The sequence below is a fragment of the Sinocyclocheilus anshuiensis genome, unplaced genomic scaffold, assembly GCF_001515605.1.
Source record: "Sinocyclocheilus anshuiensis isolate Anshui unplaced genomic scaffold, SAMN03320099.WGS_v1.1 scaffold508, whole genome shotgun sequence".
Classification (NCBI taxonomy): domain Eukaryota; kingdom Metazoa; phylum Chordata; class Actinopteri; order Cypriniformes; family Cyprinidae; genus Sinocyclocheilus; species Sinocyclocheilus anshuiensis.
Genome location: NW_015555744.1, coordinates 422,778 through 438,004, shown reverse-complemented (window position 1 = coordinate 438,004; position 15,227 = coordinate 422,778). Strand labels below are relative to the sequence as shown.

Genomic DNA, 15,227 nt, shown 5'->3' with positions numbered 1-15,227 from the left:
ATGTTGTTAAATGAATGTTTATTGCATTATTTCAGTATCATGTGTGTCACCATGATGGGGTTTAGTGTTTGTGTAAATGACACTGTGCTTTCTATATATAAGTATTGTCCTCCTCAGCTCGTAGAAAAGCTGTTTGTGATGAGCGTTGGTACATCATGTGACTTTCTCATCACCACCAGTTTTTGGTGGTTATCAGTGCATTACAATGGTTCAAAACGGATATTCGTACTTCAATATGTTGATTTTTTAACATTACATCAGTTAATGAAATACGGTATTTTATTGTGAATTGGAGTTAAGTCTGTAAAACCTAAAATGTTGCTACCATATTTTTTACGGTGAAGTTCTGGCAACCACAGCTGCCGGTATTTTACCGTAAATGTCACCGATTTTTTTTTACAGTGATACGCAACACGGTATTTCCACGCAGTCTGAAACCGTCTGAAACATGTCTCTTGTGCGCGCTTTGATTGTGTGCGAGAACTGCGTGTGAGTAACGAATTGAGCTCTCTTTCGTTTCTTCTTCTTGTGGTTTAAAATTGCTTGTATGTGTAAATTGGCAAATTAATCTGCGAATCACGTGCGTGCCGAACGGTGGGGTCTCATCCGTACGTATTACGGATCAACTGCGATCAGTTTAACTCCTAATATGTGACAGATCAGAGCAATCTTTGATTTTCTTATTTAACATGAAATTGTCAAATTGCTACTCCATATCAATCGCATACAAAAAAAAAACAGAATAATTAGAACAATCATTAACATAAATAAATAACAGTTTCTCATATCTATACACATTTTTCCCAGAACGTTCTTGCGACCCAGTAGCAATTCTTCCACGGCCCGGTAGTGGGTCGCGACCCGGTGGTTGGGGACCTCTGGTTTTAAACACCTTTTTTTTTCAACTTCATGCATCCTTGTAAAATAACATAATTTCTTTCCAAAAAATAAAAAACAAATAAAAAATCTGGTGGCCAGTCAGGCCAGCACCAGAAAATTATGCATTTTATTTATTTAATTTTTTTAATGAAAAATTCTGTCAGAAATAGTTATTTACAGTGGGTACGGAAAGTATTCAGACCCCCTTAAATTTTTCACTCTGTTATATTGCAGCCATTTGCTAAAATCATTTAAGTTAATTTTTTTTCCTCATTAATGTACACACAGCACCCCATATTGACAGAAAAACACAGAATTCTTGACATTTTTGCAGATTTATTAAAAAAGAAAAACTGAAATATCACATGGTCCTAAGTATTCAGACCCTTTGCTGTGACACTCATATATTTAACTCAGGTGCTGTCCATTTCTTCTGATCGTCCTTGAGATGGTTCTACACCTTCATTTGAGTCCAGCTGTGTTTGATTATACTGATTGGACTTGATTAGGAAAGCCACACACCTGTCTATATAAGACCTTACAGCTCACAGTGCATGTGGCTGTATTAGATCAAAAGGGTGCTTCTACTAAATACTGAGCAAAGGGTCTGAATACTTAGGACCATGTGATATTTCAGTTTTTCTTTTTTAATAAATCTGCAAAAATGTCAACGATTCTGTGTTTTTCTGTCAATATGGGGTGCTGTGTGTACATTAATGAGGAAAAAAAATTAACTTAAATGATTTTAGCAAATGGCTGCAATATAACAAAGAGTGAAAAATTTAAGGGGGTCTGAATACTTTCTGTACCCACTGTATATATATAGTTATTTAGGAATTGTTATTTTAATGTTATTCTTTTCCTTAAAAAAAAAAAGTTTTTAATATTTACAATAATATCTGAGAATTATACAACTGTTTATACAGATACAGTGTTTATGACTTCCATGCTGCAAATCTACTGTATAAACAAAGATGACTTACAGTACAAATGTTTGAAGTAGCCTAATCAATGTCTTGTGTTTTGTAAGTGCATGGGAATAAAGCAGCAGATGCATTTTGCATTTGTGCTTCTTGTAATGTATATAGTTTGCGAAACAAACCTTATGCAAGGTGCATTAGGTGTGTATCTTACATCAGCTGCTGCTTCTGTGTCACTTTTACCGTGTAAAGACATCTTATCTGTCTATCATTAAACAGTCCATCCATACCAGCTCTATTCTTCTCAACAATCAGCTCCCTATTTTGCCCCACTAATCTTGTGTTGCCTAATTTCTCTCCTTGTTAGTTCATTTGTTCATTCATTCTATTTGTTTATCTACCTGTCCCCTAGATGATAAACTGTAGTTCTCACTGTTCATAGATATCTCTCCCCTCCCATGTTCTCTCGTTTCATCCCCTCGTTCATCTTTGACATGATTGTATTGTCCTGCTTAAATGGGCCTGCGCTGCTTGCATGTGATCTTTCACTGCTCTCCCAGCTATTTGTCACTCCATCAGCTCAATACATGCTGAATTAATGGCGCTAACGAAACTCATTAAACAATAAGAGAAGTGTATGTTTTCCCTCAGTCTCTAAGCAATTAAAAACTTCAGATTCACATTCTGAGGAAAATAACCAGGAGGAGGATTATAAACTGTAGGTTAAATCAAATGTTCATATGACATATATAACGTAGCGAGAGCAGCTTGTGTGTGTGTTTGTGTGTGTTTGTTTTAAGGTGGTTTTAGCCGACTGAAAACCGATACTGTGAATGTTGTGAAAAGGCCCTGGAGGGAGAAACTGAACACCTTAAACAAGTTTGTAGGAATAAAGGTACTTCACTTAACTTTAGTGCTGGGGCCATGTGAAGGAATGGACTTGGCTTTGCTTTCCCAACTTGTGTGCTAAGAGTATGGAGACAGTCTCTGGCGTCCAGACAGGAGAGAGCGATTCAGACTGCTCTTTGATCCTCCTGTTGGAATTGTTTTGATGTGAGGCAAAGTTAAAAATTGATAAATAAGAATCATGTTAAAAAGTCATCAGTTGCTTTGAAAAGTAACACATGTGAAAGGTCAAAAGCAAACATTTCAGTTGTATGCATGCTCACGTCACTTATGGCATCAACCTGAGTTTGATTTTTTTTCTGATCCTATGTTCTTCTCTCTATTGTTTCCTTTACTATCTCTGATTGTTCTGTCCTATGAAGACAAAAAGGGCAATGATATTTAAATTAGGGAAGCACAGTGTATATTGGTTATCGGACAATATTAGGGAAATTTGTAGCTTGTAATTTTGTATGTTTATTTGAATTTAATTAGCATATTTTATTGTGCTTGATCATTTTCCCTATTTTTATATCCTCTAATGCTTACTTAAAGTTCATGTATTTGTATTTAGCTTTGATATATTTCATTTATAATTCTAAATAATTACATTTTAGTTTACGTTAAGTTACTAAGGCATTATTTTTACATTTTGAAGTTTTTCATCAAATTGTTTTATTATTTTTTTTATTTATTTCAGTCAGTGAAAAAGATTTATAAGAGTTTTAGTTTAAGTTTAACAAAATGTAACATTATTATGTTGTGATGTCTACATTTGCTTGTATTATTTAACATGAATGATTTTTTTAACATTTTCTTTTTAAATTATTTAAGCAAAATACTATGGAATTGTAATATGAGTTGAGTTCTTTATCAGCCATAGCATGAAAAATATTGGGGTTTTGGGCAGATTTTTAAAATGAGTGCATCCTAATATAAAGATCACTTGCATAATTAAACGCAGAACCTTTGCAGGATTTGAAAATATTTCATAAATCAGTGAATGAATGGCTTGTTTCACACACGGATAACATCTGAATCTAGCCTTACGGCAAAACACATTTCCCTTTCTTCCTTTATAATTTACTGTCCCTTTTTCATTGTTCTTGAGAAAATCCCACAAATTGTCAAAAGTTAATGCTAAATGACTTTCTGTATTTCCCTCTCTCTCTCTCTGTCTACGTTCAGGCCACCCACTACAGTTTTCTGGCCACACTGGAGGTCCTTGGGAAACTGAGTTTTAGTGCCCTGGCTGGAGGTATGGTGGACACTGTGGGCTTTCCCGTAGCCTTCATCCTCTTCCTCTTCCTCACCTCCAGCAGTGCCCTGCATGTGTGGAGAGCCACAGAGACTGGCGTCCTGAAGGAGCAACCCAAAGAGCAGCCACAGTGACCAGAGTTAGCCTATGAGAGAGAGTGTATGTCTGGGTGAGAGAGAGGGAAGTCGAATCTTATGTTTCACATAAGATACTGGTGACCAAATAGCCAGTGAAATGAATATGTTGTTTTTATTTGTATTTATTTATAACTCCACCAGCATTGATGTGACAAGAGCCACACAAGCACTCTCACCGAAATCCAGTACCTCTTAACAGCTACATTGCACCTCTACAGTAAACTAGCTTTAAAGGTACTTGCTTTTCAACAACAAGTCATCCTGAATGGCAAGCGGACTGAGCTATGGCAACACTGTGCACATGTCATCTAGTCTGCCTGAAGGACAGCAGTTAATCATTTAAATAGCAAAATGTGGTTAATCTATTACGTTTGATATAACGGACAATGACAACTGTATTCTATACAATTTTACTGGTTATAAAAGATCTATATCAGGATCTAGTCAAGTTTGGTTTAGGTAATCACCCTAGTCATTTACACATTTCATTATATACAGCATGCATTCGCATGCCTTAGAAATGCCTTTAGTTTTTAATCTGATGCCCTCTGACACCTTAGATACAATTCCATCAGCTTATTGACCAATCAGCAACACACTGGGAGCAGTATGAACATTGAATTATGGTACTATGCTTAGTGGAGTGCATTTTTGTATTCTCAATGCAATACTTAAATTAAAGGGGTCATATTACTGAATATTCATATTGCGTTAAATATAAGTTAAGTGTATGATGAAAAAGCACTGTACCTTTTTACAGTATTATACATCGACTCCTATTTGGTGTTCAGCGACTTGATCCAAAAATATTGCTTAACTCCAAAAGAATCAATGAAAAGAGTGAAATTAGTTAAAAACCTTGTGCTGTTCCTGGTTGTGGAGCACCTGAAAATCCTTATCCTTCCTAGGATTATTAGGAAATGTTAGGGAAAATTGGCCCAGCAGCAAATGTGATATCAAGATGGTGTCTGAACGTCTTAAAGGCACAGCAGCAAAAATCAAGGGCCGAAAATGGTCATGACAAACTTAATTAGGACTGTTTCGATGCAGAAAACGTGACGAACATTGTAAGTGGACCTCAGGGAAAAAATGATTTGAAAAAGTATGATATGACCCCTTTAATGATTTTAAATACTGTACATTGTAACAGTTAAACTCATCAAGCTCATTTTTTTGAGCCGATACATGATTGTTTGAAATGTTTATGTTTTTGTATGAGTTGTCTGCATTTCCTATGCAATAACACAAAATTATTCATGGTTATAACATACAACTTTGCTTCTCGCACATGAAAAAAACCTTTAAATTGCCTTATTATTATTTTAAAGATTTACTGCAAAGCCAAAACATGTGGAGCTATTGTTGAGACTATGTAGGCATACGTGTGGGATTAAGTTTTGGAGGGGAATTCAATTTCAGTTGCAAAAAAAAATAATCAAATGAAACTGCAGCTATACATGTATATAGCGCAGTTACAGTACATGTTTTCCATTCCTGTTGAAAGCAGAACAATATTTAAATATAATACACTATAGTATAGTACAATAGTATAGTCTATCTAATCTTCTTTTTTGTGTTTGTTTTCTTGGAGAAATAGAAACGGACAGTCTCAATTAAATGCTACATTTTAAAAATGGTTACAAACTCGTAACACTTTATGAAAAAAGTGGAAAAGCTATGGGCAATTGATGGTTATTTTGTCATTAAATCCTCTGATAAGCAAAGCCCTTACCAAACAAGCCATTTTTGTCATTTTAGCTTGGACTAAAGGAGACTCAAAAATAAAAGCTATTACTGAACCCAGAGTGTCTGCGCTTTTATGAGTTTATCAGACAAGAATTCAAAGCCATTAGTCTGTGTTATTAAGAGATTCTGGGCCATACCACTTACCCTTAGTCTTTAGAAAATCCAATATTGTCTTGTGTAAATTTATGTTTTATACACAGACCTCTGGATCTAACAACTCAAGTATTTCCCCCAGATGGAGCCTGGAGACTTTCCCCATAAGATGACACAATAGCTGTAGAATTGTATGCTGTTGATGGGACTGAACTGTATCCGCAGCTTATACCATGACACTGTATACTCTCCCTCACCATGACAGAGAGATGATTCTTCCCGATATGTCAGAGGGATTAGGAATCCTTGCGTAATTCATGAATAGACCTGCACTTCACCCTTTCACTGTGACATTATTTCCTGGGTGGTTTAGCCGGAGAAAAAACAAGGAAGAAAGGAAGGGAACGTCTTCTTCGCACTCCACTTTCACAAAACCACGAGAGACCAAAAACTGGTTAAACAGAGAGTGTGTATGTTTCAAATATGAGCTACAGTGGGTTTTTGCAGAGTCGTCAAAAGTAGATTCAGAAATACAGATTTAAGTATACATTTTTATAAGATCCAGAGCCAGATATGGGCTGCTGTTTGCTACAGTATGAAGTACATTGTGATGGAAGATCTGGGCCCACAAATTAGATAGATGGATAGACGGATAGATGGATGGATGGATAGATAGATACATAGATAGACGGATAGATGGATAGCTAGATAGATAGATAGATAGATAGACGGATAGATGGATAGCTAGATAGACGGATGGATGAATGTAATGCACATTTAGAACACTATACTTTGTGTTATATTAGATGGATAGACGGATGGATGGATGGATGGATGGATAGATAGATAGACAGATAGCTAGATAGACGGATAGATGGATGGATGAATGTAATGCACATTTAGAACACTATAGGCCTACTTTGTGTTGTATTACCGTGGCATTAAATTACAGAAAAATTGTTAATGCTGCTGTGCGAGTTTTTCTAATACAATGGCTGAGGGAGTGACAGCTAACTTAGTGTCTTTGTTTCCTTTGACCAATGTAATCTCTTGATATTTTTTCCCTCTTTTGTAAAGTCATAGAATGCTATCATTCATGGCTATTTTGCAAAATATACGTTTTTTTTTTTTTTTTGCTATATGCTAAAAATAAGTTGTTGTAGTTTCCATTCACCACTAATGAAGTTTGCCCAACTACAACCACTTCTGCTTCTGAGAACCCTATAAATGTGAAAAGGGTCCATTCTGAGAAAATACTTGTGAAAATAGATGTAAAATGTCTGCTGAATCCATCTGTACCTGATTATGGTCAGAATTTCTGTTTGTACAAAAAGAAGTATCAATTATTTCACTGAATACTGCTTACTGTTTCTTTAGCTGTTATCTGCATACGGAGTGTTTTTTGCTGTTTTCTCCTTAGACCACAGTCAAATAGCCAATTAACCTCCAGTTAGCTTTGAGCATGAAATGTGGCCAGGATTCACGTCTACAGAAAGCTGAATGTGGCTATCAACTGTTTTTAAGGTAGCAAAGCTGTACGTAGTAAATTGACTTGTCTTACCTAATAGCAACAAACAATAGGTATGACATGAAACAGACCTCAAGTTGTTTCTTGTGCTTTTCCCAGGCATTGAGTTTCCATTTTCTGGGAGCAGAAAGAAGCATTAGAGCCTCAGGTCTTTGGGAAATAAGCTGAGAAGAGAAGAAAGGACACAGTGTAGAGTGAGAAGTAAAGGGACAGTTTGTCTCGTGGTGTCGATTGGAGACAGACCCCCGACTGGGTCCGAGAAATTGGGAGGAGTTGTCCAGCTGAGTGAGTGAGTCCAGAGACCATTCTGCGGCTTTCTGTTTCAGCCTGTCTTTGCATGTCTCATCCAAACCTTGCACAGTGTTTTTTGAAACTTGAAACATGACCCTTCTGGATCCATATAGTATCCATATATCCATATATACTATATATTAGTGCTGTCAAATGATTAATCGCAATTAATCGCATCCAAAATAAACGTTTTTGTTTACATTATATATGTATGTGTACTGTGTATATTTATTATGTATATATAAATACACACATACGGTATATATTTTGAAAATATTTGCATGTATATACATTTATATTTTATATATTTATATTCTTATATTTTATATTATATATAAATATATTTAATATATAAACATAACATATTTTTCTTAAATATATACATGCATGTGTTTGTATTTATATGTACATAATAAATATACACACATATTATGTAAACAAAAACGCTTTTATTTTGGATGCGATTAATCGTTTGACTTTGTTTCAAATAATTTTTACTTTTTTTAAATTTTATTTTAGTTAACTATACTAACGCTGCTTGTGACTTAAGATGTGTTAAATTAAAATGCCATTATCATTTACTCACCCTCATGTCTTTCCACACCTGTGAGACATTTTTTCTTCTGTGGAAAACAAAAGATTGATTTATTTATTGATTGATTCATTCATTCAATCATTCATTCTCGCAGGGTTTTTGTCCACACTATGAAAATCAGTGAGGTCCAATGTTGTTTGAACCCCACTGACTTTTAAAATACCTTCTGTGTTCCAAAGAAGAAAATAAGCTGTACAGGTTTGGAACACCATGAGGGTGAGCAAATAATAACAGAATTTTATTTTTGGGTGAACGGTTCCTTTAACAGTCTCGTTACAGCTGAGCTTCTTCTAAGTTAACTCTAACTAACCATACAGTCACAAACTGACCAGCCCTCTCCCACAGTGATGTGCTTAGTCCCTATATTAAAAACCAGCCAACTAGCAACCTCATCATGCGTGTGATAAAGTTTCCTTTGTGAGACAAGAGCTGATATTGCAACATGTTTTAATATCGACTAACAAAAGTGTTTTGTGGAGCCCCCAAAGGGAAGAGGTGTTGGCTTTTTCAGCGCAGCTTTTTATGGGCAGGCCGGCAGAATGCGCTGGTGGCTCTTTGTCTGCCAGGGAAACCCTAGCCGGGAGGTGCGGACTGAGCGCAGAGCGGCGGCATCGGATAACCACGCATTTCCTCTCCTGCTATTTACCGGCCTTTTGTTTGTTTGCCGAATGCGAAATATATACATGTCGCCAGATCAGATCTGCTTTCCACACATTGCCCTCTCTCTTTGTTTCGTTTTTTATTCATCATCCTCCTCCTCTTCTCCTCCTCTTTCTCCTCTGCCTTTGCAAACTCTTCACGCGCTGTCAAAAGTCTGTGCGCATGTTCTGGAATATTTCTGACTGAATTTGATAACCCCTCTCAGAACTGTTCAGATATAATTTACATAATGCGGTCTATTATTTAGGGGGTAGAACACTTGCATTTGTGTGCCAACATTGTAGAAAAGGTGTTGTTATTTGTTTGTGATGAAGAGAGATGGGTAAGCTTGAGATGACCTAAAGGTCATGTTGTCGCTGTTCAGTACATGAGACAGATCAGCTGTACTGAATTCCCAAAATATTTCTTCACTGCTAACAGAATGATACAGTACAGCGTGGTCCAAAAGCCTGAGAATTAAGTGAAAAACTGCACTATGTTCGCTATGTAGCTTGCTCATTTGACTAGAAAAAGCTTCAGTGACTTAAACAGATTGGTTTGGTACACCAGTTACAATCATTTCACCGTCTCAGACTGTTGTTTTCTTGAAATGGTTTGTCATTTGTATATAACCGATATTTCAAATTATCCTTCAAATGTGGTTTAAATATGTATGTGCTTAAAAATATGAAATAATCACTTCAGACTCATCTCATTTCCCTGGTAAAAGGAGAGATTTTTTTGTTCCCACACAATAATCACATTCAGCTATTTTTACCAACCTGACTTTAATCTGCATAAATATTCATAGGAAAGACAAGGGAAATACATGCATAAAGACTCAGTCTGTCAACCAGGGTTGTGCTCCATTCAAAACTCAAAAGTTTCAAAATTTGCCATTCATGAATTTGAATTGAGATATCAAAAAAAATGTGGAACAGCTATTTGAATGTTAATATATTAACCTTGAAATATAATTAAAATGAATTGAAATTCATACTAATGTATATAACTATAATTTTAACTGAAAGTGCAAAGTTGGTCTAGACAAACGATGAATGTTGACTTTAAGGTTTATAAGAAGGATGGATGGACTGATGGACAGTTTCAGAAGCTTCATTGATTGTAAGAGAAGATAATGTCAATGATGATGAATATTGCTATAACAAGCATTTTCGAGAGCATGTAACTGATTATCATTGGCCTGATGACGGCGCTTGGTGTGGACAAGGAATGCTGGTCGATTCTGATGTGTTTATCGCACTTGTGCTGGTAACGTGAAGGGGCTGCAGAAGCAGGTCTGATCTGATGTGTAGGATAATGGGAATGTGTCTGTGTCTGCGTTTGTGTTATGGCTTGGGTTGTGACAAGCTGCCAGCTCATATGGCGTTGAAGCAGAGTCACCACCGCCTCACCCCTGGCTTCACTCCACTGCTTTCCCCTCCACCTCGTTTGGGCCATTACGGCGGTGGCAGCAGAAGCCCGCAGACCTCTCTCGTCCCCATCTCACCCCCCTCTCTTTCCCCCTCACTGCTCCCTCCCTCCCTCCGCCATGTCCTGTCCCTAAATCACAGCGTCTCTCACTTACCCCTGCCTCCCGGTGACATCACTGCGCATTCTTTGCTCAGAGTGTGGAGCGGGGATGTTCATCGGACCACGGCAGCGTGATTCAAAATACTATTTCTGTTCGCTTCGTCGGGCCGGCCATTGTGGCATTGCTGCTCGGGAAATGACAGGCCAAAGGGTGCTTTTCAATAGTGTGTTCATTAAAAGTAACTGCTGCAAACTAGATGTGACATTTAACAGAAATTTGAGAGATTTAATTGTTGTTAATTTTAGTGAAAATATTTATTTTATTTTATTTTCTTCGTTTATAGTGAATAGGTACTGAAGCTTTCAAGCCAAACCGTGCCAAAACTTATTTTTCAGAGTACTCAATACAGCTAAAGTGCTGTATTTTAATCCAAACAGTAACTTTATGTGCTAAAGTTGTCATTTACTACAAATCTTGATATTTGCCCAAGCTCATAACAAGTAGCGATGTCCAATTTGAGAACAAATCATTCTTTTAAGTCTAATCTTTTCAGTTTATTCACGTCGAACTGAACCGGTTCACTTTTGTGTACCACATGAGGAAGAAATTCAGGTAACACTTTATTTAAAGCCTTTATGTTTAATGCATTATAAAGGGATATTAAAGGGTATAATGCATTATAATTATTCATGATGTGCATTGTAATACATTATATCTTGTCGTAAATTATAACCCAATTTAAAATGCATAGTGTGACAATGAATTGATAAGTGTTTTAACTGTGGTTACAATTATTCATGAGATTGTACAATGCATTATAAGGTGCATTATAATAATAAATGCATTAAAACGACTTATAATGCATTATACATAAAGACTTTAAGTAAAGTGTTACCGAAATTCATATAGGTTTTGAATAACAATGAGTACAGTAAATGATGAATGATACATTTTCATTTTTGGTTAAACTATCCCTTAAAGTAATGTAATCTGTGGTCATATTCAGTGTTGTGACACAGAGAATGTGGTTTTCCAATGGGCTGTAGTGATTGCTCTGCTAGTGGGCTAAAGCTGCTCAAGTTTCTTCTAATCTCACAATAACACCTGTCGAAAAGGTTAGGGATTACCTGTTTGACAATACAGCCCAATTAGTCTTTATATTGTGTCATTTAAACCTGTATTATTGAGAACTGAATCAATGAATGGCCTGAATTTTATCTTCTGTCATAAATCGCTGCGTATAGATTACTGCAGGTTTAAAATAGTATTTAGAAATTGTTTATTCAGAGATTTCTATAAAGCGATTGATCTTTCTAACATCATTTTTCCTGCTACACTGCCCTTTTCTGAAGACATAAATGGACCTCATTGTCTGTTTCTTTAACAGCCAGATAGTGGGTATGTGAGAGGAATGCTGTGGTTGACTTTCTAAAGTGATGACCCAAAGGACATACCAATGAATGTGGAGATGTCAGTGCATCCTGGGATATAATTGGATACTGATCCACAGACGTGTTAGAATGATGAGATGGAGGAATCATGAGCTGTGTCTCAGTGATTATGGGATGGCCTTGCCAAAGTCGCTGGTTTTATTTCATTGGCATAATTCCCTCCAAAGTCAAAAGGCGATGATAAATCAAAACATCGCGCCATGACTTATCCTTCAGTACCGGATTTATGAATTCTGATTTGTTCCATACTTAAAAATGTATGATTGTATATTCATGAAGATGTTTGTGTTGTATCTTGTCATCTGCATACTAAGTATGAAGATAAAAATTTGAGGGTCACAAGAGACCTTGACAGTTAATGTCCCTTAAAGGGACAGTTCACTCTTTAATGACAATCACTTACTCATCCTTGTGTTGTTCTAAAGAAATATGATTTTCTTTCTTCTGTGGAGCAAGAAAGGACAAATTTTGACTTCTTTTTCCTTGCAGTTACAAGTAATGGGGGGTTTTCAAGCATCAGAAAGGATGCAAAATTTGCATAATATATACAAATAGTCTGGCAAATACTCATGCACTATGTTCCAAGTCATACACCTAATTGTATGAAACCATTTTCACCCAGAATGTGCTAGTATATTTCACAAATAAATTGCCAGTTACATTAAATTAAACATGAAATTTTGAAATAGAAAGACTGAAATTGTATTTTCTTTTTTTGTTTACCACTTAGAAAAATAATTTTTTCTTGTATCCTCCAACTCTTGTAAACATGTCAATGAGATATTTGAATGAATAATGACTTTCATTTTAGCCCATTCTATATCATATGGCTTCAAAGGTCTTTGAATATCGCAGACCACTTTTATGACGCAGCCGGTATTTATTTCTTTGCATTTTATTTTACTTCTTTTTAATTTTTTACATTAATTATTATTATTATTGTAATTAATTTTTTTAGGCTCATCCAATACAGGTTAAGACTAGGCTTACACAGGGCTTTGCTTCCTCACGTTGAAACATTATTGGGCAAAGCATGGCTTAAATTGTGAAGTAGCTCAGATCTCTGGCAGTGCTGTCTCACTGATACAGTCAGGCAGCAAGAACACAGAGAACTGTCTCACTGTTACTGGAGGTGTGAGGAGTGGAGGTCTGTGTGAAATGACAAACCATGTCCACTCACCCAGATGAGGAGAGAAACATTTCTCTCTCTATATGCATCTAATACGTTTCTGAAATGTGTTTACTGTTTGTTTTGTTTGCTAGTACTTCTTACTGAATAACTAACTAAAGTTCCAGCTGAACGATACCAAGTAAAATAAAACGATTTGACCATATTATTAATTTAATTGCCATGTTGAATGTGATAGGGATTGGTATTGAAGAAACGTCCTGCCTAAACTGAGTTGGACAGTGGCGCTCCTCAGTGATGGGAAGGAGCCTTAATTGGGCTAATCAGTGGGTTTTCTGTGACCTGCTCGTTAAGAGAGGGTGCATTCCTGCTCCCAATGCCAATGAATAGCCTGCCAAAACTATAAACGAGAATCACTCAACTGCATCACTGGACCCAACAGAAACCCACGAGAAAAGGCCAGTCGTGAAATTCAAACATTGGATTGTGTGGTCAGTCTTTGGTCATCTGTGTGATCTCTCCATGTGAGAAAGTGTCACAGATTTGGGTGGTGTTATGGGTAGTCAGCAGGCCCACATGGAATCATTGCTTGCAGATTTTTACAGAACTGACCCTTTGCTAAGCTCCGTCGTCCTTGGTTACTGTTGCTAAGAGAACATCCCATCAAAATGTCCTAGAGATTTTTGTGAATTGTGTGAATTTCGGTATAACGTGCTGATGAAGTGGTAAAAATTGATATCATGATGTTCTCACGTGGGCTGGAATGAACTGTGACCAAGCAGGTTTATAAACTGTTTTTATTCCAAGACAATGTTAAATTGCACTACCATTCAAAAATTTGGGTTCGGTAAGGTTTTTGGATGTTTTTGAAAGACGACTCTTATGCTTACCAAGGCATTAATTTAATAACAATATTATTGTGAGATATGTTTACCATTTAAAATAATTGTTTTCTATATTAATATATTTTAAAACATAATTTATTCTTGTGATGGAAAAGCTGAATTTTCAGAATTTAAGAAATTTCTTATTGTTACCGACGTTGAAAACATTGTGCTGCTTAATATTTTTTGTAGGAACCATGATTGTTTTTCAGAATTCTTTGATGAAAGTTCAAAAGAACAACATTTATTGGTCACACCTTTAAGCTCCAATTCTTGCTAGTAGCAAACCATTAGCTACAATTTTGCCTCAATATACTCCTAATTTACTGCTTATTAATAGTTAGTAAGGTAGTTGTTAAGTTTAGGTATTGGGTAGTGGGATTAGGGATGTAGAATATGGTCATGCAGATGACCATATGTGCTTTATAAATACTAATAAACAGCCAGTATGTTAATAATAGGCATGCTAATAAGCAACTAGTTAATAGTGAGAATAGGTCCCTATACTAAAGTGTTACCCATTTATTTGAAATAGAAATATTTTGTAATATTTATAAATGTCTTTACTGTCACTGAAAAAAACATAAATTTCTTTAAATAAATAAATATCAATAAATCAATATAAATAAATAAATAGATGGCAGCAGCTGCTAAGGTAGGGTAAGTAACAGTTTAAGGGTCAAGTGGACCTCCATTCATTAACAGTTCAGTGTTTTACACATGCCCTGCCCTGTACATGTTTATTAATTAAATACTTTGGCTAATTTTTACTTTAGCTGTAATAATAATCTCAGCTCTGTTTACATAATTTTGCCATGTTTAAATCCATTCCACAGATTTTCCCCAAAATTCCACGCTGTTTCTGATGAAAGTTGACTTTCACTTGACTCCAGGTAACTGTGAGAAATATGAAAGCGCATTAGCACCCCGTAAAGTGTTTGAGTACCAGTGACTCGTCATGCGAGCATCATTATGACGCAATGGGCTATTGGTGTTGAATAAGACAGCCCTTTTGTCTGGTAATGAGAGAAAAAGTGCATCTAGAGATTTCTGTCTCTCTGTCCTCCCTTCACCTCCATCCCTTCACCAACACTCCCTCCCCAATCTACCCACTCTCATTAGGGCCCTAATTGCTCTGTATTTGTGTAAAGTGTTAGTTTAAAGAGCACTAACTGTAGCGTGGACTGTTGGCTGAAGAGATGCCAAATAAACAACAAGTGTGTGGCAATGCTTGGACTGGTTGCCTGGTCCATTAGTA

At 36.2% G+C, this 15,227-nt stretch overlaps 1 protein-coding gene across 4 annotated transcripts in view; it reads left to right on the top strand.

The window, feature by feature from the left end:
• The window catches only part of LOC107673419 (major facilitator superfamily domain-containing protein 3-like), a 51,138-nt gene that overhangs the window by 20,285 nt on the left and 15,626 nt on the right, over positions 1-15,227 (top strand). For 3 of the 4 annotated variants that reach the window (XM_016467007.1, XM_016467006.1, XM_016467005.1), the window contains exon 6: positions 3,873-4,178. The exons of the other annotated variant lie outside the window; for it this stretch is intronic. In XM_016467007.1, the coding sequence (XP_016322493.1) occupies positions 3,873-4,076 (204 nt within the window). In that variant the 3' untranslated portion in view covers positions 4,077-4,178. Of the gene's footprint in view, positions 1-3,872; positions 4,179-15,227 lie in introns of those variants that run through there. 4 annotated transcript variants of the gene reach the window in all.